The sequence below is a fragment of the Saccopteryx leptura genome, chromosome 10 (genome assembly GCF_036850995.1).
Source record: "Saccopteryx leptura isolate mSacLep1 chromosome 10, mSacLep1_pri_phased_curated, whole genome shotgun sequence".
Lineage (NCBI taxonomy): Eukaryota > Metazoa > Chordata > Mammalia > Chiroptera > Emballonuridae > Saccopteryx > Saccopteryx leptura.
The window spans coordinates 45,480,196-45,505,778 of record NC_089512.1 but is presented as its reverse complement, the minus strand read 5'-3'; the positions used below and the strand labels follow the sequence as shown (position 1 = coordinate 45,505,778).

General features: G+C 43.0%; 1 protein-coding gene across 1 annotated transcript in view; it reads right to left on the bottom strand.

Moving 5' to 3' along the window:
- ATP1B3 (ATPase Na+/K+ transporting subunit beta 3) overlaps window positions 1-25,583 on the bottom strand; it is a 53,125-nt gene that overhangs the window by 4,331 nt on the left and 23,211 nt on the right. Inside the window, exons 2-6 of the mRNA XM_066350501.1 lie at window positions 20,725-20,853; window positions 13,098-13,205; window positions 7,404-7,588; window positions 4,510-4,560; window positions 407-490 (exon numbers count right to left, since the gene is read on the bottom strand). Coding sequence (XP_066206598.1) covers window positions 407-490; window positions 4,510-4,560; window positions 7,404-7,588; window positions 13,098-13,205; window positions 20,725-20,853 — 557 coding nt within the window. The remainder of the gene's footprint in view (window positions 1-406; window positions 491-4,509; window positions 4,561-7,403; window positions 7,589-13,097; window positions 13,206-20,724; window positions 20,854-25,583) is intronic.

Here is a 25,583-nt window from a genome sequence, read left to right as displayed (position 1 = left end):
TATAAAATTATAATTTTATAAAATTAGAATCATACTGTATATATACCTGTAAAACTATATGTATGTACACACATATACATATATATACACTTGAAGAAAAATAGAAATTAGCCAATAAGATAGTGATCTCTGGGTAATGAACTTTATTTCTTAACTATTTCTCTATATAATCTAAATGAGCACATCCTAAATAATGAAATAGAGAATGGTATTTTCTGCTTGGATTTTGTGTTTTGAATTGTAGACGTGGAATCTCAATGTGCCATCACCATTTGTACTTAAAACCCAGAACAGAAGACGAACAAGTTACACAGGAGGTGTCCACCCACCCCAGACAAGTGACATTTAATTCCAACGTGCCAGTTCCCCAAGAGTCACAACTACGTAAGGACTGATAAATACTTACATGCAGTTTTTTCCCATAATATGGAAAATATTTTAAGGCTATTTCTCCATTGTGAGGATAAGTTGATAGAGTTATGTTTTCATCCTAAAGTTAAAAGCAAAAGAAAAACCACTTTAGGCTACATAAAAGGAAACTGAAAAAATGATTTACATTACAGTGTATCAGTTATGAACAGTATGGGGAAACTAGTGCTGCTCCAGTGCATTAATCACAGTGTATTTTTGAGAAGAAACTTGCTCATCTTGATTTAAACCCTTGAAACAAACTCTCCTGACTCCTCTTACATTTCCAGATACAGTCATGAGGCACCTGCTGACTGACAGCCACATCTTCTCAGGCACTGTCTGTAAAATCCACCCAAGTGCCAGTTTTACAGCCACTGGCAGCAGGGACACACCAGGAGGTTTAGCGCCAGTGTATTCCTGTAATGAACAAAGTATTGTGCATCCAGGCTGGGAAGCCACGATTGCCACAACCTTGAATGCAGTGCTCAGGCCTGGGAGGCAGCAGGTGCAAAAGCTTCAGGTGATTAACACTCGTGAGAACTGTAGCCAGAGGGGAGACTACGGTGACATGACAAAACTATTAGGAAAATTTAAGGTACTCCAAGGAAAAACCATTCTTAACCAGTTAAAATGCCACTGCTCCCTTAAATAAATTTATGAGCACACGTAAATCAATTAAAAGTATTATGAACTACTGGAATTATAGTCCATGCATTAAAATAAAAAACAAATAGCCTGGCCTATGGTGGCACAGTGGATAGAGCATCAACCTAGAACGCTGAGGTCACTGCCTGGTCAAGGCACATACAATAAGCAATGAACAACTAAAGTGAGGCAACTATGAGTTGGTTCTTCTTGCTCCCCTCCCTTTCTCTTCTCTCTTAAAGTCAATAAATAAAATGTTTTAAAAAAACCCAAAAACATAAACATAAATACACAAAAGTAATCATCTATAATCCAACTCATTCATGCTATTAGCTATACTGCTCACAAAAATTAAGAGGATGTTTCAAAATGAATATGAAGCTATAAAATATTCCCTAATTTTTATGAGCAGTATATTTCTAGTATTCTTCATAATAAGCAATTTATGAAAATTCTCATGCAACACATTCCAAATAGGTCTAATAAATTTTTTATTTATTGATCACAGAGAGAGAGGAAGGAGAAGACAGAGAAAGAAACATCAATCTGTTCCTGTATATGCCCTGACCAGGGACTGAATCTGCAACCTCCGCATAGTGGGATGATGCTGTAACCAACTGAACTACCCAGCCAGGGCCCAAATATACTGCTCACAAAAATTAGGGAATATTTTATAGCTTCATATTCATTTTGAAATATCCTCTAATTTTTGTGAGCAGTAAGGATCTAATTTTAATGACTAAGTTTTAACACATACTAGATAACAAATAGATAACAATTATTAAAATCAGTAGCAAGTACTAATTAAAATAAAAACAGTACTAAATGCACTTCTATGTGGCTGAAGCCTGGCACACCCAAGCTTCAGGAACTTTCTACTGGAAAGACTTGTAAGCAAAGAGGTTCATAACAATATGCTTTCAAATGCAGCTTATAGTCATAATGTTTTATTTCGTCTTGAGAGATGACAGTGCATGCTAACTAGATTTTTAGGACTTATCAAGAAAAGCTCAGGTTTGCCTGACCAGGTAGTGGCACAGTGGACAGAGCGTCGACCTGGGATGCTGAGGACCCAGGGTTAGATACCCTGAGACCACTGGCTCGAGTGCAGGCTCACCCACTTGAACGTGGCATTACAGACATGACCCCATGGTCGCTGGCTTGAGCAAGGGGTTGCTGGCTTGGCTAGAGCGTTCCAGACAAGGCACATAGGAGAAAGCAATCAATGAATAACTAAAGTGTCACAACTATGAGTTGATGCTTCTCAATTCTCTCCCTTTCTGTCTCTCTCTCTCTTAAAAAAAAAAAAAAAAAAAGCTCAGGTTCAATGTAGCATCTGTTTTTTGTTTTTTTTGTTTTTTTTTTCTGAAGCTGGAAACGGGGAGAGACAGTCAGACAGACTCCCGCATGCGCCCGACCGGGACCCACCCGGCACGCCCACCAGGGGGCGATGCTCTGCCCCTCCGGGGCGTCGCTCTGCCGCAACCAGAGCCACTCCAGCGCTTGGGGCAGAGGCCAAGGAGCCATCCCCAGCGCCTGGGCCATCTTTGCTCCAATGGAGCCTTGGCTGCGGGAGGGGAAGAGAGAGACAGAGAGGAAGGAGGGGGGGGTGGAGAAGCAAATGGGCGCTTCTCCTATGTGCCCTGGCCGGGAATCGAACCCGGGTCCCCCGCACGCCAGGCCGACACTCTACCGCTGAGCCAACCGGCCAGGGCCAATGTAGCATCTGGTTTTAAGTGAGATTCAGGCTTTTTATCCAAGCTTCCTGCTGAGCTGAATATGGCACAGAGATAAAGAGCTGCCTATGGTAACATATGTACACCTTAACCCTCTGAGTAGTACGAACATTCATGTATGTCCTCATGCTTCCTGACCATCTGAGTACGATTGGTTTATTTTAAAAATGTGTAAGGCAACATTAAAAAAAGGCAAATGTATGTTCTTGTTTCCATAAATTGGTTATCAAACAAACATGATTTTAAGTTAATAAAACTATAAATGGAACTAATTTCATTTTCTCAAAAAAACAAACTCACTCCTGGGGGTCAGTGAGCATGAAAAGAACTCACTACTCAAAGGATTAACTCAGACAAGAAATCAGAAACTTCCTGACTTTTTATTGTATTTGTTAAGTGAATAAATACTCAAAAAGAATGAAGGAGGCTACTCTAAAGCAGGAGTTCTCAGTGTGGGCCCCAGACCAGCAGCATCACTGTCAACTGGAAACTTTAGGTAAGAATGCAAATTTTGGGCCTCACTCCAGACCAGTGGAGTCAGAAACTTCAGGAATGGGAGTCAACAAGCTCCCCAAGTGATTGTGATACACGATCAAATCTGAGAACCATTGAGTAAGAAGTTTCTGCCCAAACAAGAAATCCATTAACATGTAAAGAAATTACGACCTGCCCAGGCGGTGGCGCAGTGGATAGTGTTGGACTGGGATGCGGAGGACCCAGGTTCGAAACCCTGAGGTCACCGGCCTGAGCACAAGCTCATCCAGCTTGAGCGCAGGGTTGCTAGCTTGAAGCCCAAGGTTGCTTGCTGGCTTGAGCAAGGGGTCCCTCACTCTGCGGTAGCACCCCCGCCCCCTGCTTGTCAAGGCACATATGAGAAAGCAATCAATGAACAACTAAGGAGCCTCAATGAAGAATGAATGCTTTTCATCTCTCTCCCTTCCTGTCTGTCCCCTTCTCTGTCTCTCTCTTGTCTCTATCACAAAAAAATAAAATAAAAATAAAAGGAATTACGATTTGTTCACAAACAACTTTAGAGTGATTTCAATGCAACATTTCAAGTAAAATACTTTGACACACAATTGTTAGAATGTTAGTATTTTGCACAATGATAAAATTAAATTTAGAACTTAAAAGTTTCTCCTCAGGACTCTTACCCATCATTTATATATTTGTCTTAGTTGCACTTGCAGCATGGAGAGAAAACAAAAGAAATTATGAGATGAAAACTGCCCAGCACTCTCGAAAAAAAAAAAATTGGGATAGGAGAGAAAAACAATGTTTCGATCTTAAGGAAAATTTACCATGTTTCATTAAATCTCAGGTGCCATTGATAAGACACCAACTTATGTACTAGTAAGAAAAAAATCTTATAAGACACCATTAATTGTTAAGCCCAACCCCAATTTTAGTGTTATTATGCTAGGAAAAAGAGTGAATCCTAGATTTAATGAAACATGGTATATACGGAGCTGGAGAGGCAACGTGTGTGAAATCGAACGCACATGGAAAATGCACAGGTCTCTTTAAATTATGAGCAAACAGAGAAGGGATGCCCACAGACTTTGGTGAAATTTTATTCTTCTAAGAATGGCACTATAGAGGACTTTCAAAATGTGACAGGGAAGGAAAAAAAATGACTAAAATTCATTAGACTTTTAAAGTATTAAGATACACTAAAGCTTTAACAAAGGTGGGTTATTTTTTTTTTAATACTAACCTTAGGACTGCAGTCTATCATTGGTCTTCCTAAAGGTTTTAATCCAATTATCTAAGGCAAAAAAAGGAAGGGAAAAAGAAAACGAAACTGCTTAATTGAAACATCACAAATGTACACAACAGAACCTTCGCTGCTGCAGGCCAGGAATGCAAGGGATGCGATAAATAGTACCTCTGTATTAAAACCCTGTCACCTGTGCCTTTTAGAGGATTAGAGTGGACTTGTCAATATAATCATCTTACCAACTAGCTAGCTTATTACTGTACTAGGGCAATTTAGGAAATAAATCAGTTACCAAAGAATTGACCAAATAACAATATTGCATTTGCTACCGTTAAAACAAGCAACAACCAACAGAAACCTTTAAATTTCATTATTTATATGAACAAATAATAATAAGCGCAGAGGCATAATATACTGAACTGTTTAAAAAAATGTTAGGTCATACCTTCTTTGTTTCCATGCTTCCGCAGAGCCTGACCATATCTACACCTATCGTTCCACAAAATCCGTACCTTAGGAAGAATCCCAGTTCTACAGAATGAGGCTACTCTGGCTACTCTCATGTCTGTAGTTGACATAAATAACTCTTATATGAATGATAACAGATATTTATCCATCTAGTTTGTGAGATTTTTGGCATGCTGAATTTATATGCATTTTACATGTGAATGCCTGTAAAATGTAAATATTCCTCACAAAAGACAAGTATTATAGGAACCCAAATAATAGAGAAAGCACTGACTATCCTTGCCCATGTAATGACTGTGGACCACACTGTCCCAGCACTGACGCCCCGCTACAGTGGGCATATGCATCTCATTCCCGCTCCGTGTCTGATGCTGCCTTCCTGTCATGCTCTGCAAAGCCATGCCCCTATCAGCAAGCATCATCTCAGATCCTCATCATTCAAAGAGGACATGTTGAGAGAGAAAATAAACTAAGAAGGTCCCGTGGGAGAAGAAACTGAAATTTCTCTTGGCTTTGTACTGGGAATAGGCTTTCCAGCAATCTATCCTGAAGACACTCCTAGGAGGTTGGGATCTCTGTTGAAGGGAAAAATAACGTAATTCATTTTACAAGCTAGATCGTCTAATTTCACATTACTTTTAGCTTACTTTTTAAACCTCAATTCTTAATAAAGCCTTGCTGAAACGTCCCTCAATCATTTCTTGGCCCCTACTATGTGCCAGGCAGTGTTTCAGAATGATCTCTAGAGCAGTGGTCCCCAACCCCTGGGCCGCGGACCGGTACCGGTCCATGGGCCATTTGGTACTGGTCTGCAGAGAAAGAATAAATAACTTACATTATTTCCGTTTTATTTATATTTAAGTCTGAACGATGTTTTATTTTTTTAAAATGACCAGATTCTCTCTGTTACATCCGTCTAAGACTCACTCTTGACGCTTGTCTCAGTCACGTGATACATTTATTCGTCCCACCCTAAAGGCCGGTCCATGGAAATATTTTCTGACATTAAACTGGTCCGTGGCCCAAAAAAGGTTGGGGACCACTGCTCTAGAACACTGTGGGATAAACAGGAAATTATCATGGTCTATTGGGGGAGGGGAAGGAAGGAGAGGCTGCAGGGATCAGTATGGGCATTTCAGGATCTAGCTGGCTCTCCCTACCGGGAAACTCCTTATTTAACAGTGCCATGTACTTTTATTAGGGAGTGGTAGCAGTTTGCTTACTGGTTGATGACTTTAGTGATATATGAACTCATGATCTTGAGTGGTCTACACTGTTTTCAGAAACTGCCCTTTCCTTGAGTAACTGTCCAGGAATGGTCTCGGTTTTCCAGGGGAGACCTTGCAGGTCTCAACAGGATAAGTGTGTCTGATTGGAACTCTGCAGACAAAAGTCAGAGCAGCGATGCACAGGGGTCGGGGTCACTTCATACAGAAGTGCAGCAGCTTCCCTTCACTGTGAGGGCATGCAACCATCTCTTACATGGGGAGAGAACGTGAGCTTCTTAATTTGCTAATGACTGTCCAGTTCAGGCACCTCTTCTGCACAACCAGCAGAACGCTGCCCAGTGGCCACAACTAAGCTCATTATAATGCAACTATATTAATATTTCCATTTAATTGTATATATGTACACTATAAAAAAAGTATATACTTTCACACCAAATAGAAATTGAAACTTCATTTATTCCCCATAGGATTTTCCACTACTTTACAACACAGGATTTAAAGATGAGCACTGCACATTAATAAAACCACACTGTGGGTGTGACACCTAGAACACCTGCCCCTTGAAGCATTAATCTATGCCTAAATGCATCTGTCTCCAAAAGGGAAAAGCAGAAGTTGTTTTACTTCCTAAACCATGATTAATTTGTGAACGAATCTTGTTTGTTTCCTGTATTAATTTTTCAAAGGTTAATCAATATCATTATTAGCCTTTTACAAAAGCCACCCCAAATGAGATAACATTTAAAAAATACTTGTCAGGCCCTGGCCGGTTGGCTCAGTGGTAGTGTCGGCCTGGCATGTGGAAGTCCTGGGTTCGATTTCCGGCCAGAGCACACAGGAGAAGCTCCCATCTGCTTCTCCGCCCTTTCCCCTCTCCTTCCTCTCTGTCTCTCTCTTCCCCTCCCACAGCTAAGGGTCCAATGGAGCAAAGTTGGCCCTGGGCACTGAGGATGGCTCCATGGCCTCTGCTTCAGGCGCTAAAATGTCTCCGGTTGCAGTGAGCAACGGCCTAGATGGGCAGAGCATCGCCCCCTGGTGGGCGTGCTAAGTGGATCCTGGTTGGGTGAATGTGGGAGTGTGTCTCTCTACCTCCCAGCTTCTCACTTCAAAAAAAAACAAACAAATAACAAACTTGCCAGCTTCTTAATAAAGGGTATTAGAAAAAGCAGCAACAGCAGCAAAGTATGTACATACTCTGTTCATTTTCACAAGAATACAAGGGCGCCCACTGGAGTAGCCGAAGTCAGGATCATCCACCCCACTGCATGCTTCAAGTAAGGCAATAGGAAACTGGCATGCATAGTAATCCGGACCCTCCTGTACAGAGAGCGCGTCATTGTAACAGGGTCTGAGATTCTTCTGTTCTTCTGAGGCATATGCTAAAAAGGAAACGTGTGTGCATAGGTCAGTCGCAAAAGATAAACACAACCAGGAATATATCCTCCTCTGGACAACATTCTTCAAAGACAAAAACAGCAATGCTAATTACTAGATAACTTTAGTGAAAAAATGTTAAGTCTGTTCATTTAACTTTGAACAGCTATCAGGTTTTACTGCATTTCAACAATGATACTAGCTGGATTATGGAGCAATCTCTTCTGTCACCACTGGGTGGTCCCAGCCATGGCTACAGCATTATCTGAATGCCTCCCATTCTCCTGGCCCAACATATAATTGTGAGGACATAGGTGCTGCTGCTGCTGCCCTTATGGAGCTTATAGTGTGGTGGGGAAGGCAGATGTTAAGGATAAAATCACTGAAGAGTCTGAAGACAGAGTGCTATGCAGTCTCTACAAGGGGACTGCAACAGAGCTGAGAGCCAACGTTAGCTTAGAGGAAGGTGTATTTTAGCGGAGATGGAGATAACTAGATTGACTCAAAAGTGGTAGAGGTATAAATGTAAAGGTGGGGAAGAAGGGAGAAATATAAACGGCCTGTCAAATGCCTCCCTGCACTGGCACAGCACTAGGCAGACGTGGCGCAGCATGAGCAAGCCGGATGTGGTCCCTGCTCAGTGAGCTTGCTGTACTGAAAGATACTGGTTAGTTTATATGCGGTGCAATAGTGTCTCTAAGAGAGCTAATGGTGTGTGGGTGGAACTGACCTGGACAACCTAAGTCTTCATTCTGAAAGACTCATGAAGTTCCAGCAAAGTGATAGGAGTCCTTTCCAGCCCACCCTTTAAAACTGCAACCCTTCCCAACTCCCCATCTCCCTTCACTGCCTTACTTTCCTCCACGACACTTACCACCGAATACACCACACAGCATAAATGCCACAAAGAAATGTTTTTTCTGTTTATTTTTTTTCAAAGTCCTTACTTAAGTCAAGGACTTCAGTTGACTGTTCTACTTGTTCATAAGTAAAACAAGATCCTTTTGGCAATGCTTGGATTAAATGCTTCATCCAAAACGTGTGTGCTGCACCTCTCCTATAGTAGAGGGGATCAGCTCACACAGACAATTCTGTCTACTGGCAATCACCAAGACCAGCTGGCCACAGCAATCCTTCCAGCTTCAGCTATAAATGTTGCAGAAGCCCGTTACCTTTTAGTCTTTTGTGTATTGATGGGACCTAAAGGAGCGCTTCACAGAGAAGGCACTCAAAGAAACTATTTGCTGACTAGACAGGACTGAAGCTAGAAAGGAGTAGGTCAGGTAACTACTGATTTCATTACAGATGATTCTTTTTTTTATTTACAGAGATAGAGAGAGAGTCAGAGAGAGAGGGATAGATAGGGACAGACAGGAGCAGAGAGAGATGAGAAGCATCAATCATCAGTTTTTCATTGCGATACCTTAGTTGTTCATTGATTGCTTTCTCATATGTGCCTTGACCGCGGGCCTTTAGCAGACCGAGTAACCCCTTGCTCAAGCCAGCGACCTTGGGTCCATGCTGGTGAGCTGTGCTCAAACCAGATAAGCCCGCGCTCAAGCTGGCGACCTCGGGGTCTCAAACCTGGGTCCTCTGCATCCCAGTTTAATGCTCTATCCACTGCGCCACTGCCTGATCAGGCCAGACCATTCTTTACTATTTGATTTTTTTTAAATTATTCATTTTAGAGAAGAGAGACAGAGTGATAGAGAGAAGGGGGGAGGAGCAGGAAGCACCAACTCCCACATGTGCCTTGGCTGGGCAAGCCCAGGGTTTTGAACCTGCGACTTCAGTGTTCCAGGTCGAGGCTTGATCCACTACGCCACCACAGGTCAGGCACTATTTGATTTTTAAACCATGGATCATACTCTCACAAAAATAAGTACATGTTTAACTATGAAGGGAAAGAGACCTAGGAAGACAAAAGGTGTGGGAACAAGAGGACTGTAATTTAAAATAGGAGAGAACTGAAGACTTCTGCATGCTGATAGGAAAGATCCAATAAAGAGACTAAAAATACGTAAGAAGAAATAGTAAATAGTATGTTTCTCAGATAGTAAGAGGGGACGAGACCCAAAGCCTGACAGGTGGTACAGGTGACCTGAGATGACAGGAAGGGCAGCTCCCTTCATTGGAGCAGGATAAAATGGCTTGTCGGTTTGTTTTACTAGTAATGGGGAGATACCATCTGAGTCTCAATTTTCTCTTAAAGCAGAAATGCAGGTTATAGTAATGTGCCACTTAATGATGAAGGTACGTTCTGAGAAATGTGTCCTTAAGTGAGTTTGTTATTGTGCAAACATCACAGAGTGCGCTTACACAAACCTGGGTGGTACAGCCTACTGCACACCTAGGCCAGATGGTACAGCCTACTGCTCTGCAGGAGAGGAAAAATCATTTTTCCTGTCCTGGGTTCTTGGCTGTGACATCCCTATAATAAAAGACAGATTAACAGGAGAAAAACAAAGTTTAATAACATGAATACCTCTTGGGCACATGGGAGAAACCCAGGGAAACGGAGTAATTAGCCAAGATGGCTGAAGCTTCCACCTTAAATAGCAGCTTCAGCTGAAGACGGAAGCTGATGCTGGGGAGGGGTCAGCTATGGGAGGTGCCTGGAGAAGCCATAAACAAGGGTCAGGTGGTTACGCAGGTTTGCATCTCTGTCTTCTGCATTGATAAGAGTTTCCAGAGAGGAGGTCAACCCCCTTACAAATGGATTCGGTCCTTATAAATGTAAAGGTCTTTTATAAAGAGTGACTTCTAGTTGGTTTTCAGAGCTTCTCCCATGTCTGTTATTTCTTAAAATTAACCAGCCTAACATAATCCTTATGCCAGAGATATTTTGGGGTGACAAATTGTTTCCCTACAGCTCCTAGGCTACGATCTTGTACAGCATGTTGCTATGATGAAACTGCTGGCAACTGTAATAATGGTATTTGTGAATGCATTGCACTACAGCCTTATGATGGCCACTGTCACTAGGTAATGTGAATTTTCCAGCTTTATTAAAATCTTACGGGACCACGTGGTAAATGCAGTCATTGACCAAACCATCGTTATGCAGCACATGACTAGCTATGGAGAAAGTGAGTTCTAAGGGAAAAGGTAAGGAAGTAGAGGTTTGAGGGGAGGTAAACAATTATCCAGAGAAATCCCACAGCCTTGCCAGGCAGCAGAGCCGGTCCAGGGACGTGATCAAGTAGTCTAATGCTAAATGGTCCTGTTGAAGGCTCAAAGGAAGAGCTTTGTCCAGAAATTTTATGGCTTCATCCATTTGCAATTTATGACAAATAGATTTGGAGACAAGGAATTTTAGAGTACTGGTAAGAGTAAAAAAGAAATCAAATACTGCAGAATTAAGCTTGCTAAGAAAGGAAACTGGGGACAAGGGGTCGGGATTCAAGGGCCAGGGAGCTGACAGTCCCCCAGAGGCAGGAGACCAGTGAGGGACGTAAACAAGCAAACAAGGACAGAAGGGCAGGACAGGAAGCCCCATCAGTGACTTTGGCAGTGGGTCCCGCGCTCTAAGGAATGGCTGCAGGTGTGAGGACCTGAGGAAGGGGTGAGACAACCAAGAGCTAAGAAGCCAACACATCTGATTATTCATGTGAATGCTAACATCATGCAGCGAGGCCAAGCAAAATGTGAGAAAAAACTGGGCCAGGGTGGCTGTTAGAAAGCTTTACAAATGGTAACTATAAAAAACCCTCAAAATTGATATACAGATTATTTTTAAATGCTGAACAACATTCTTAGTCCCCATACAAGCATAACACTGGATGCAAAAGATCCAAGTTCTTGGTGGCATTATTATTTTTTTTTTGTATTTTTCTGAAGCTGGAAACGGGGAGAGACAGCCAGACAGACTCCCGCATGCGCCCGACCGGGATCCACCTTGCACGCCCACCAGGGGCAATGCTCTGCCCCTCCGGGGCGTCGCTCTGCCGCGACCAGAGCCACTCTAGCACCTGGGGCAGAGGCCAAGGAGCCATCCCCAGCGCCCGGGCCATCTTTGCTCCAATGGAGCCTCGGCTGCGGCTGCGGGAGGGGAAGAGAGAGACAGAGAGGAAGGAGGGGAGGGAGTGGAGAAGCAAATGGGCGCTTCTCCTATGTGCCCTGGCCCGGAATCGAACCCGGGTCCCCCGCACGCCAGGCTGACGCTCTACCGCTGAGCCAACCGGCCAGGGCCAGTAGCATTATTTTATATAGTTTTACCCTATTACTCAAATACTTTCTATTTTAATGCAGATATAAATGTTATATCTCAATGAACTTACTCATGTACTTCTTAAAGCCGTGATGGTGAACCTTTTTATAAAAACTGCCCACTTTTGCAGTGCTGGTCAACCTGGTCCCTCACGCCCACTAGTGGGCATTCCAGCTTTCATGGTAGGTGGTAGCAGAGCAACCAAATGGCCAGCCTGTGCAAAAGTGGGCGGTTTTTATAAAAAGGTTCGCCATCACAGTCTTAAAGGATTAAAAATAAATAAATAAATAGGCCCTGGCTGGTTGGCTCAAGTGGTAGAGCAAGGGCCTGGTGTACAGGAGTCCCGGGTTCAATTCCCGGCCAGGGCACACAGGAGAAGCGCCCATCTGCTTCTCCACCCCTCCCCCTCTCCTTCTTCTCTGTCTCTCTCTTCCCCTCCCACAGTCAAGGCTCCATTGGAGCAAAGTTGGCCCGGGTGCTGAGGATGGCTCCATGGCCTCTGCCTCAGGTGCTAGAATGGCCCTGGTTGCAACAGGGCAACGCCCCCTGGTGGGCATGCCGGGTGGATCCCAGTCAGGCGCATGTGGGAGTCTGTCTGACTGCCTGCCCGCCCGTTTCCAACTTCAGAAAAACACTAAATAAATAAAAAAATAAAATAAATAATCAGCCTGACCAGGCGATGGAGTAGTTGATAGAGCATCGGACTAGGATGCAGAGGAGGACCCAGGTTCGAAACCCTGAGGTCGCTGGCTTGAGCACGGGCTCATCCAGCTTGAGTGCGGGCTCACCAGTTTGAGCACTGGGTCACTGGCTTGAGTGTGGGATCATAGACATGGTATATACTTTCACATGGTCTGTGATCCCACATGGTCGCTAGCTTGAGCCTAAAGGTTGCTGGCTTGAAGCCCAACGTCTCAAGGGATCACTTGCTCTGCTGTAGCCCCCCAGTCAAGACACATATGAGAAAGTAATCAGTGAACAACTAAGGAGCCGCAACGAAGAATTGATGCTTCTCATCTCTCTCCCTTCCTGTCTATCCCTATCTGTCCCTCTGACTCTGTCAAAAAAAAAAAAAAAAATCAAAGCAATTTCCCGATAGCTTTAGATCCCTACATCTCTCCATAAATTAGAATATTAGAATTATCATAAAATCTATTTGCAAGACCTCTTAGTTGACTGTTTTACAGGAAAAAAGGTAAAATAAATTATTTGATTTAAAAATAAAAGAATGATGTTCCCAGTGTAATCACTGTTTTCCATAATGACTAAAATCCTTTACCTTATACTCTAAAAAACATACTTACGCTTTAGAAACTTCTTAAGTTCGTCAATGTACCATTGATAGGACTCTCGATTAGACATACTGAATGAGTATTCCAATGCCGACACTGGTTTTGGATAAACCATAAGTCCTATAAAGAAGTAAAAGAGAAAAGGGGAAATTACTGTAGTATCGTCCTGTCCCTGGCCAGCTGGCTCAGTGGTAGGCGCTGGCCCAGTGTGTGGAAGTCTTGGCTTTGATTCCGGTCAGGGCATACAGGAGAAGTGACCATCTGCTTTTCCACCTTACCCTTCCTCTCTCACAGCCATGGCTCAAATAGTTTCAGCAAGCTGGCCTGGGGCACTGAGGATGGTTCCATCGGGGCACTGGATGGCCCCAGATGGGCAGAGCATCGCCCCCTAGTGGCCCTGTCAGGTGGATCATCCCGGTTGGTGAGCATGTGGGAGTCTGTCTCTGCCTCCCTGCCTCTCACTTAATAAAAAAGTCCTGTTACTTCTAGAATGGAGATCTCAGAATGCAGATCTTAGAAAATTACATGGAATTTTTGTTCAGAGGTAGGTTGAAATTATAAAGAACTTCCCACTTCTGCTTGACCAGGCGGTGGCGCAGTGGGTTAGAGCATTGGACTGGGATGCGGAGGACCCAGGTTTGAGACCCCGAGGCTGCCAGCTTGAGCGCGGGCTCATCTGGTTTGAGCAAAGCTCACCAGCTTGGACTCAAGGTCGCTGGCTAGAGCAAGGGGCTACTTGGTCTGCTGAAGGCCTGCGGTCAAGGCACATATGAGAAAGCAATCAATGAACAACTAAAGTGTCACAACGAAAAACTGATGATTGATGCTTCTCATTTTTCTCCATTCCTGTCTGTCTGTCCCTATCTATCCTTCTCTCTGACTCTCTCTCTGTCCCTGTAAAAAAAAAAAAAAAAAAAAAAAGAACTTCCCACTTCTGACTATGAAGGTCAACATCTATAATGAAAAGACAACCCCAAACCCTCAATATCACCTCAGGCCAATTAGAAAGCTCCCTAAATCTGATTGGCTACAGTTAATTACATATGCTCTATTCCTTAAAAGATGCAAGTTTTACTTTGTATTTTCTATATTCATTTTCCTATCAAATATTTTTAGGTTTTGACAATTTTCCATTAATATATGGAGAAAAATTGTAGCAAATCAAATCTAAGCACTTTCACCATTCAAATTACAGATGTATGGAAACATTCATAAAGAAAGCTTACCGTATTCAGTGAAAGAGGTCTGTACAATTTTAACTTTATGGTTAATTATAGTCTTCCTTCAATAATAAGCATTGTTTTGTAAAATGAGTTTTTCTCATTCTAAATTTGGAGTATAACCACCAACAATCTCATATTGGGAGTCAACACCCACATACATAGAATATGTTGCATGAGTTTATTAACAGAAAATACAAGCATATTTATTTCTAAGAAACATAATCAGACTTCCAATTTTATTTAATGTAAGCTTTTCTCGTTAAAAAGCATTATATCTTGCCTGACCTGTGGTGGTGCAGTGGATAGAGCATCGACCTGAAATGCTGATGTTGTGGTTCAAAACCCCGGCCTGCCTGGTCAAGGCACAGAGAAGCCACGAGCTGATGTTCCCCACTCCTCCCTCTCAGTGCCTTTCTCTCCTCTCTATAAAGTCAATAAATAAAATCTTTTAAAAATCTAGTCTAAGTTTTTGGAAAAGAAAAAGAAAAGAAAAGAAACAGCAGCATCAGATCTAGTGCCTAAAAAAAAATCCTAAAATTTTCACTAGGCTCTAAACATCCCTTATAGCAAAGTCATTAGAGATGATATATGTATGCCTTGCATTGAATCTGAAAAAATACAAAAAGAACAAATGTTTTAGTTTTCATTAAAATTGCTGCCGGTAGATATCTATTTCTTTTTAAACCAGATCCAGTTTCTTTTAAACCCTAAATACTCACCTGTGCTGAACTGCATGACTCTGGTTAAACTAGATTTACTGCTAACCAGGTATGATGAAATAAGTTCCTAAATGGCAGAGCAAATCTTACTCTACACAAGGGACAAATGAGCCTGTGTTCAAACTTCCTATTCTACTATAACAACACAGATCACTTGAATTTGGATGATCCCATATGCCTTTTCTTACCATTCCATTCACAGAAAAATTCCTATAAAATCAATTAATAACTTTGCCTGACCTGTGGTGGTGCAGTGGATAAAGCCTCAACCTGGAATGCTGAGGTTGCCAGTTTGAAATCCTGGGTTTGCCTGGTCAAGGCACATGTGAAAAGCAACTACTACGAGTTGATGCTTCCTGCTCCCCCATTTTCTTTTTCTCTCTATAATCAATAAATAAAATCTTTTAAAAAATCAATAATAACTTCTGATTTTTTATAAAATTAATGTAGTGCGGACAGAAAAGCGCACCAATAAATCTAACCAAAAGGAACCTCACAGAGTGATCTGATGATAAACTCCTACCTGGGCAGGTCTCAGGCCCACAACTTCCCTAGTAGAAGGTTATCTTTGCCTTAAGCAAGCCCTGTCCATTGTTTCTGTGCATCTAATTAACACACTTTTCAAATGCCTCTTTTTCAGACCCCTCCAGAGGGGTAACCACCCTCAAGAGAGCAAATGATTTTGTTAGTAATTTTGTTAACTATCCTATAGTCCAATTCCCAGAGCCTTGCTTTGTCTTTCCTTTCCTGTAATCTTTACTCCCTCCTTAAATTGCAAACTGTCATTCCGAGGAGCATGTGAGATCTTGCTGCCTGGAAATGTCATCAGTTTGGCTCAGATAAACTTATCAAAATTCTCGCCCTGGCAGGTTGGCTCAGTGGTAAAGCATAGCCTGGCACGTGGATGTCCTGGGTTTGATTACTGATCAGGGCACAGAGGATAAGTGACCATCTGCTTCTCCACCCCTTCCTATCTCCCTTCTCTCTCTCTCCCTTCCTCCCACAGCCATGGCTCTATTGATTAGAGTGCATCAGCCCCAGGAACTGAGGATAGCTCCATATAGCCTCCACCTCAGGCACTAAAGATAGCTTAGTTGTTAGCATGGCTCAGATAGGCAGAACATCGTCCTCAGATGGGGTTTGCTGGGTGAATCCCAGTCAGGGTGCATGCAAAAGTCTGTCTCTGTCACCTCTAACTTAGAAAAAGAAAAAAAAAATTCTCTATAGGTCTAGATGTTTCTTAGGTCGACAGTAGAAATAAAACTTCTGACAATCCAATATATGAAGGGATGACCTGTATGTCAGATAATTTGCTTTTCTTAAGGTTTTACAGGAAGAAGACATACTGTAAGCCAGAAATTAACAGGGTCAAGTTGTTTGCATAAAACTAGACACTTAACTTTTAAGAAAAACCTAAAATATGTAGATTTCTAAATTAATTTTAAGGAAAAATATGAAGATATCTATATTATTTTTAAAATTGCCTTATTTTAAATGACTAATTGCTTTTAAAAATGTTACTGATTGAAGAGAGAGAAGGGATGGAGTGAAGGGGGAGGGGGAGGGGGAGAGAGAGGAGGGAGAGAGATCTGTCATATTGGGAGGATGCTCTAACCAACTGAGCTCTCCAGCTAGGGTAGACTAATTTCTAAGATAATTTTTTAAATAATTCAATTTACAAAAACTTACAAAGAATGTCTAAAACTGAATTTCTGACACCAGGTACTTCTGAAATAGCCTCGCAATGAATGCTCTGGAGCCCTGGTTCCTGCTATTTAACAGCGCATTTAAAATTCTTAAGTAAAAAGTCCACAGCAGGGGAGTGCAGCACAGTTGCATTTTGACACAGTAGATTCCAAATAAAGATCTCAGCTTTCCCCAAACCAAGAACACCAACAGAATGTGAAGACTACAATAACTCTTATCTCTTTCCAATTTAAATCACTGGAGTATGACTACGTGTGTGCCTATAGGGGTATAGATAAGTGTGTATGTATAGATATGTGTGTATATATGTATATGTGTGTGTGTGTCTTGTAGACACACACACACATATACATACATACACACATATAAATATGTATAAAACTAGTATTTATTTTACTGATAGAAATACATTGAATGATGGTCATTTTAAAAATTTTGAAAATACAAGTAGAATAAAAATAAAAATATAAAAATAGCTCATAATCTCTTTATGAAGAGAAAATCATGTTTAACAAACTAATGTATAAATATACTCAGTAATATTATATGTACTTATTGTATGTGCACATACATTTATTTATTTAAACTAATGATATATTAAGTATTACAATACACTTGATAAATAATTTTAAGGAATTCAGTATAAAACTATGTCCTTTTTTTTTTTTTTTTTTACTGCTTATATTATTTGTGCAATTATAAACAAAGCTTAATATTTTTGAAAGAGATCAGGCCCTGGCCAGTTGGCTCAGTGTAGAGTATCAGCCCAGCATGTGGATGTCCTGGGTTCAATTCCAGGTCAGGGCACACAAGAGAAGTGCTCATCATTTCTCCACCCCTCCCTCTATCCCTCCTCTATCTATCTGTCTCTCTTCTCCCACAGCCATGGCTTGGTTGAAGCAAGTTGGCCCCAGGCGCTGAGGATTGCTCCATGGCTTCAACTCAGGTGCTAAAATAGCTTGGTTGCTGAGCAACAACCCAAGATGGGTGGAGCACTGCCCCACAGGCGGCTTGCCAGGTGGATCCTGATCAGGGTGCATGCAGGAGTCTCTGTCTCCCACTTCTCACTTAAGAAAAAAAAAAGAGCTTTACCAGGCAGAGGCGCAGTGGATAGAGTGTTGGACTGGGATGTGGAGGACCAGGTTCAAAACCCCAAGGTCACCAGCTTGAGTGCAGGTTCATTCGGTTTGAGCATGGGCTCACCAGCTTGAGCGCGGGGTTGCTAGCTTGAGCGTGGGACCATAGACATGACCCACGGTCAGGAGCATGAGCCCAAAGGTCGCTGGCTTGAGCAAGGGGTCACTTGCTCTGCTATAGCCCCCCAGTCAAGGCACATATATGAGAAAGCAATCAATGAAAAATTAAGATGCTGGAACAAAGACTGATGCTTCTCATCTCTCTCCCTTCCTGTTTGTCCCTATCTATCTGTCCTTCTCTCTCACTCTCTTCTCTGGATCAAAAAAAAAAAAAAAAAAAGATCAGATTGTGTTCAATGGTAATTAGCTCACATAACTTTAGTAGCAAAAATAATTATTATCTTAGAATTAGTCCAAAAAGAAAGAAAACAGCTACAATGAGAGATGAGGGAAAATTACCTTGGAGCTAGTATGATACTTGGTCAAATAAACTGAAAGGGTTAAGAATTATTCACGATGTTTAAACAAATAGTATATGCAAACAAAAGAAAAGCCATTAAATTGTCCTAAGAAAAAATGGTTGGGGAAATTGGTTCAGTTTGGCTTTTGAGCAAAGACCTAGATCAGGGTTCTGGTCTTGCCACTGTTGACATTTTTTTTTTTTTTTCTTTTTCATTTTTCTGAAGCTGGAAACAGGGAGAGACAGTCAGACAGACTCCCGCATGCGCCCGACCGGGATCCACCCGGCATGCCCACCATGGGGCGACGCTCTGCCCACCAGGGGGCGATGCTCTGCCCATCCTGGGCATCGCCATGTTGCGACCAGAGCCACTCTAGCGCCTGAGGCAGAGGCCACAGAGCCATCCCCAGCGCCCGGGACATCTTTGCTCCAATGGAGCCTTGGCTGCGGGAGGGGAAGAGAGAGACAGAGAGGAAAGCGCGGCGGAGGGGTGGAGAAGCAAATGGGCGCTTCTCCTGTGTGCCCTGGCCGGGAATCGAACCCGGGTCCTTCGCACGCTAGGCCGACGCTCTACCGCTGAGCCAACCGGCCAGGGCACTGTTGACATTTTGAACTGGGTGATCCTCTTTGTTGCAGCCGGTTGTCCTGTGCCCTATAGGATGTTTATTTAGCAACATGCTGGGCCTCTACTCACAGTAGCATTGTTCTAGACCAGTGGTCAGCAAACTCATTAGTCAACAGAGCCAAATGTCAACAGTACAACTATAGAAATTTCTTTTGAAAGCCAAATTTTTTACACTTAAACTATATAGGTAGGTACATTCCTTATAGAGGTAGTGCCTGCACGTGGCATTTTGTGGAAGAGCCACACTCAAGGGGCCAAAGAGCCACATGTGGCTTGTGAGCTGCAGTTTGCCGACCAGGGTTCTAGTGTGACAACCAAAAATGTCTCTAGACATTGCCCAATCACCGCTGGGTGAGAACCACAGCTACAGAGACAACCCTCCTGCTAGGTCCCCACCTTCCCTTGCTGGCCCTCTACCCACATCCCACTCCTCCATCTCTACTGTTTCTAGAATTTGTTCACATATGGGGAACACACAGTGGGCTCTGGGACGTTATTATCTCACTTCTGTAAAAACTGCCAGCACTTTGAAGACAAGAGCCATGTCCAACTACGAAGGCAGAGCTGGCATTCAAAGACTACTAAAAAATAAATAAATAAAATAAAACAAGGAGGAAGACAATGTGATTTAAATGTTTCAGTTAAGATTTTTTTCTGTACTAAAGTATGTTTTCCAGTATCCTGGAGATTTCCTTTCCCCTTAAAATTATAAATAAAGGCCCTGACTGGTCGGGTCAGTGGTAGAGCATCGGCCCGGTATATCGATGTCCGGGTTCAATTACTGGTCAGGGCACAAAGAAGCAGTGCCCATCTGCTTCTCTACCCCTCCCCCTCTCGCTTCTCTTTCTCTCTCTCTCTCTCTCTTCCCCTCCTGCAGCAATGGCTCAATTGGAGAGAGCCGCCCTCAGGTGCTGGGGATGGCTCCATGGCCTCAGTCTCAGGCACTAAGAAGAGCTCAGATGCTGAGCAACTGAGCAACATCCCAGATGGGCAGAGCATTGCCCCTTAGTGGGCTTCCCAGGTGGATCCTGGTTGGGAAGCATGCAGGAGTCTGTCTCTGCCTCCCCTCCTCTTACTGAATAAAATAAGTAAGTAAATAAAGCAGAATTAACCACATTAAGAGTACATTCATTTTACTTTCTGTTGATGTATTATTTACTATTTCTTATCACTTCCATAGTAAACAGTTAAAACCATGATGCATGTATTTCATAAGACCAAGATTCTAGGCCTGACCTGTGGTAGCGCAGTAGATAAAGCATCGACCTGGAACCTGAGGTCGCCAGTTCAAAACCCTGCACTTGTCTAGTCAAGGCACATATGGGAGTTGATGCTTCTGCTCCTCCCCCCTTTCTCTCTCTCTCTCTCTCTCTCTCTACTAAGATGAATAAATAAAAATTAAAAAGTTAAAAAAAAAAGACAAAGGGTCTAACTGAGCTAGAGTTGAAATATGTAATATCAGGATAAAGTAAAACCGCTACACATATTCATAAAATCCATTCATACCTATATTGGTCAAATTTGGCTTCACTATAGTTCTCAATATTCATTTCTGCTTGCTCCTGGCAAAGGATGCAAGATTTATCAGCCCAGGTCTTTGTATCAGTATATAAATATTAAAGGTCTTTATATATCATTGTATAAATATTAAACAACAAATAAAAATCAAAACTTACATTACCTAACCCCAAGATTTAACTATCTTTTATCTACTATGCAAAATATTTACGGTAAAGATATAGAAGCCACGACAACTGCAGGTTAATTACCTGGACTGGAAATCTGGTCACGATACTTTGGAACCTCATCATTCAGCGTCTGAAGCATGGCCCACATTGTGAATGAGAACAGGGCAGCCAGGAACCCATAAAAGACCAGGTAGAAGAGCAAGATCAAACCTGCAAAAGAAAATAACATTTATAATATTTGGAGATACACACATACTGAGTTTGTGTGTCTCCAGATTAAAAAAACAAAAGAAAACAGACCAATGACTGCAAGGCCAGGATTCCAAGCTCTGCCATGCACACAGCCAAACACCTCCATATTCAGAATATGAATTTGCCCAAGCAAGGAGTATTTCAGCAGGTAGCAACCCCCATCCTGTGACCCCTTCCTTTCCTCTAAATACCTCCAAGTACAAGTAGCTTTTACAGAACACGCTCTGGTTCAGTCAGAGCTTTAAAATTCCAGCACACAGGGGAGTGTTTCCCAAGTTGGACTTGATGCCCTCTTGAAAGATACAAGATGATTTTTAGGTGGGACAAACCCAATAGTACAGAATTAGTACATCAACCCCATAATTCACACAGTAATTATCTGCATAAATGTAAGTGTTAAAAAGTGAGCTGATTTAAAGAATAGTCAGGAAATGTGCAGAAAAGCAAATCATGAAGATGGTATTCAAAGAATCAAGTTTAGGAAACATCGATCAAGTGGAAGGCTCATGCAAAAGTAAAAAGAGGACCAGACCAGAAGCAAGCACCCCAACCAATGAGACTCCACAACTCTACTGCTAAGCATAAAGCAAGAGCTGGCAGACACAGGTCTCAACATCAAGGGTTTAATTTTTTTCCTTCACAATCTGATAGCTCTATCCTAAGCCAGTAATTTATTTTGAGAACTTCTAAAAATAATTATTTTTCTCAAATGTCTATATTTGAAGTTCTAGCATCAGATGTGATTACCATCAAAATTACATATTAGAATATTAGTCCCTCAGCGGTAGAGCATTGGCCCAGCATGGGGAAGCCCCAGGTTCAGTTCCTGGTCACGGCACATAGGAGAAGTGATCATCTGCTTCTTCACCCCTCCCTCTCCTCTCTCTCTCTCTCTCTCTCTCTCTCTCTCTCTTTCTCTCTCTATCTCTCCCTCTCTCTCTCTCCCTCCTCCTATAGCCATGGCTCATTCGAGCAAGCTGGCCCCAGGTGCTGAGGATGGCACCATGGCCTTGCCTTAGGTGCTAAAATGGCTTGGTTGCCAAGCAATGGAGCAGCGGCCCCAGATGGGTAAAGCATCGCCCCATAGGGCAGTGGTCCTCAACTCCCGGGCCGCAGACCGGTACTAGTCCGTGGGCTATTTGGTACCGGTCCGCAAAGAAAGAATAACTTACATTATTTCTGTTTTATTTATATTTAAGTCTGAACGATGTTTTTTTGTTTGTTTGTTTGTTTTGTTTTTTCTTCTGTATTTTTTTCCTGAAGCCAGAAATGGGGAGAGACAGTCAGACAGACTCCCGCATGCGCCCGACCGGGATCCACCCGGCACGCCCACCAGGGGGCGACGCTCTGCCCACCAGGAGGCGATACTCTGCTCCTCCGGGGCATTGCTCTGTTGCGACCAGAGCCACTCTAGCACCTGGGGCAGAGGCCGAGGAGCCATCCCCAGCACCCGGGCCATCTTTGCTCCAGTGGAGCCTCGGCCGCAGGAGGGGGAGAGAGAGACAGAGAGGAAGGAGAGGGGGAGGGGTGGAGAAGCAGATGGGCGCTTCTCCTGTGTGCCCTGGCCGGGAATCGAACCCGGGACTTCTGCACGCCAGGCCGACGCTCTACCACTGAGCCAACCGGCCAGGGCCGATGTTTTATTTTTAAAAAATGTTGGCTCAGCGGTAGAGCGTCGGCCTAGCGTGCGGAGGACCCGGGTTCGATTCCCGGCCAGGGCACACAGGAGAAGCGCCCATTTGCTTCTCCACCCCTCCGCCGCGCTTTCCTCTCTGTCTCTCCCCCTCCCGCAGCCAAGGCTCCATTGGAGCAAAGATGGCCCGGGCGCTGGGGATGGCTCTGTGGCCTCTGCCTCAGGCGCTAGAGTGGCTCTGGTCGCAATATGGCAACGCCCAGGATGGGCAGAGCATCGCCCCCTGGTGGGCAGAGCTTCGCCCATGGTGGGCGTGCCGGGTGGATCCCGGTCGGGCGCATGCGGGAGTCTGTCTGACTATCTCTCCGTTTCCAGCTTCAGAAAAAATGAAAAAGAAAAAAAAAAAAATGACCAGATTCCCTCTGTAACATCTGTCTAAGACTCACTCTTGACGCTTGTTTCGTAAGTTTGACAATTGTATTTTAAAATACCACAGTTTTTACTCTGGTCGCATAATTTTATGTTGTGCATTTATCTGTCCCACCCTAAAGGCTGGTCCGTGAAAACATGTTCTGACATTAAACCGGTCCGTGGCCCAAAAAAGGTTGGGGACCACTGCCATAGGGGAATTGTTTGGTGGATTCTGGTTGGGGCACATGAGGGAGTCTTTCTCTGCCTCCTCCTCTCTCACTTAAAAAAAAATTAAAGTCACACATTTATACTTAAATGTTTAAAAACTGACCAAAGAATGTGAAACAAATCCTCAGATATAACCACAGTGATGAACACAATTCCTCAAGGGGGATTAGGAACAGCTTTACTGCCCAGTCACAGTAACTGACACGTCTGTTTCCTTACTCCATCCATTCTTAGCAGAGGGGCTAGGGCAGAGGTTCCTAACCTGCAATCTAAGGACTTCCCCACCCTCTCTCCCCAGCAAGGATTAACTTCAGCTCTCCTGAAGTTTTCTGTAATGATATATATATATTTCAAAATATATCCTTTTTTTTTTCCCCTGGAGAGCAGCTCTACAATTTTCTGCTTCTCAAAAACCCCATGAACCCAAAACAAATTGTGGCCAAAACTAGGTAACTTTTATTTTCTTAATTGCAGGCCAGGAAACTGTCTCCCTTTTCCCCCTTTTGAAGTAATGGGGAAGTAGTTAAAACAATTTCATTTTAACTTAGACCAGCATTCCCCATACCCACCCTGCCCCAATTACCAGGAGGCCAAAACAGGGAGCGAGAGGACAGAAGGAAGAAAGAAGATCCTGTCACCTTCAGACAGCATCACTTCCCTATCACACACAGGGTCCTGTGGCAGGGAAAGGAAAGAAAGAAAAAAGGAAGACCAGTCTCAATGCAGCAATCAGTTAACTACAGAAGGAAAAGAAACTCATGGGAAGCCCAGAGGCTAGTTCAGTGACATCCAGGAGAGACATGCTTCTTTCAGATCTAGATGTTTGTAGGATATAGGGATAAAACCTGCCACACAGAAGAGCAGAGTGAACAAATATATAAATCTAATGAGTGCGAATTGTGTTCCAATAAAACCTCATCAAAAACATGCAGATCAAGGCCACAGTAGTTTGTCAACCAATGCAGCAGTGATTAAACCGGAGAAGTTCAAAACAAAAGTGCTTAGAGTTTAATTATGTATTTAGCATTGTTATACCATTTTCAAAACTTAATTTAAACCTCAGAAAAATACTGTAAATAAAATTTATAAACATGGTTACAAGCAAATAAACATATAGCAGACATGATTAAGCTGTATCCAAATATGTTTTATAAGGAACCATTACACAATGAAAAATGTGTTCAAATTCCTATAAAGAGGTTCATAAAATAGATCCACAAATTAATAGCCATGTCCTAAATCTGATGCCATATACTAATGCAATAGTTAATTTTGAATGTATGGAGTGTACGAATAAGTAAATAAGTCATTTCCAGACTAAAGTGAGTTTTCTTTACTCAAGTGAAAAAAAATCCTGTTGCCAAGAGACCCAAATCTAGCCTTTAAAAGTTAAAAAAATTTATTAATTTTTTATTTTTTAGTGAGAGGAGGGGAGGCAAAGACAGACTCCCGCATGCACCCCAACTGGGATCCCGCCGGAAAGCCCACTAGGGGGCGATGCTCTGCCTATCTGGGGCCCTTGCTCAGTTGCAACCGGAGCCAGTTTTTTTTTTAGCCCCTGAGGCGGAGGCCTTGGAGCCATCCTCGGCACCTGGGGCCATCTTGCCAATTGAGCCATGGTTGCAGGTGGGGAGGAGGAGGGAGAGAAAGAGCAAGAAAGAGCGAGAGATAGAGAGAGAGAAGCAAGAGGAGGAGTGGTAGAGAAGCAGATGGGCACTTCTCCTGTGTGCCTGAACCAGGGGTCGAACCCAGGACATCCACACACCAGGCCAACGCTCTACCACGGAACCAACCAGCCAGGGCAAAAATCAAAATTAACCTAATTTATAAATCTTATACACGAAAGGACAGCAACACTTCACTTCCTCTCCCCGATAAAGAAAAAAAAAATGTAAACAGAAATTGTGAATTAATATTCTTTTGGGGTGAACTTGCAGTCAGATATTCAGATGCAGTTTTCTGATGTGCTGAACATAATGACAGAGGACCGACTGGGGCACCTCAGGTTAGTCACAGGTAGTGCAGAGGGGACTGCTTAAAGCAGGGGTCCCCAAACTTTTTACACAGGGGGCCAGTTCACTGACCCTCAGACCGTTGGAGGGTCAGACTATAAAAAAAACTAAGAATTATGAACAAATCCCTATGTACACTGCACATATCTTATTTTAAAGTAAAAAAAACAAAACAGGAACAAATACAATATTTAAAATAAAGAACAAGTAAATTTAAATCAACAAACTGACCAGTATTTCAATGGGAACTATGCTCCTCTCACTGACCACCAATGAAAGAGGTGCCCCTTCCGGAAGTGCGGTGGGAGCCGGATAAATGGCCTCAGGGGGCTGCAGTTTGGGGACCCCGGTTTAAATGGTCATGTCTGCCTCAGTGCTAGTTACTGTAAGCAGGAAACAATGAA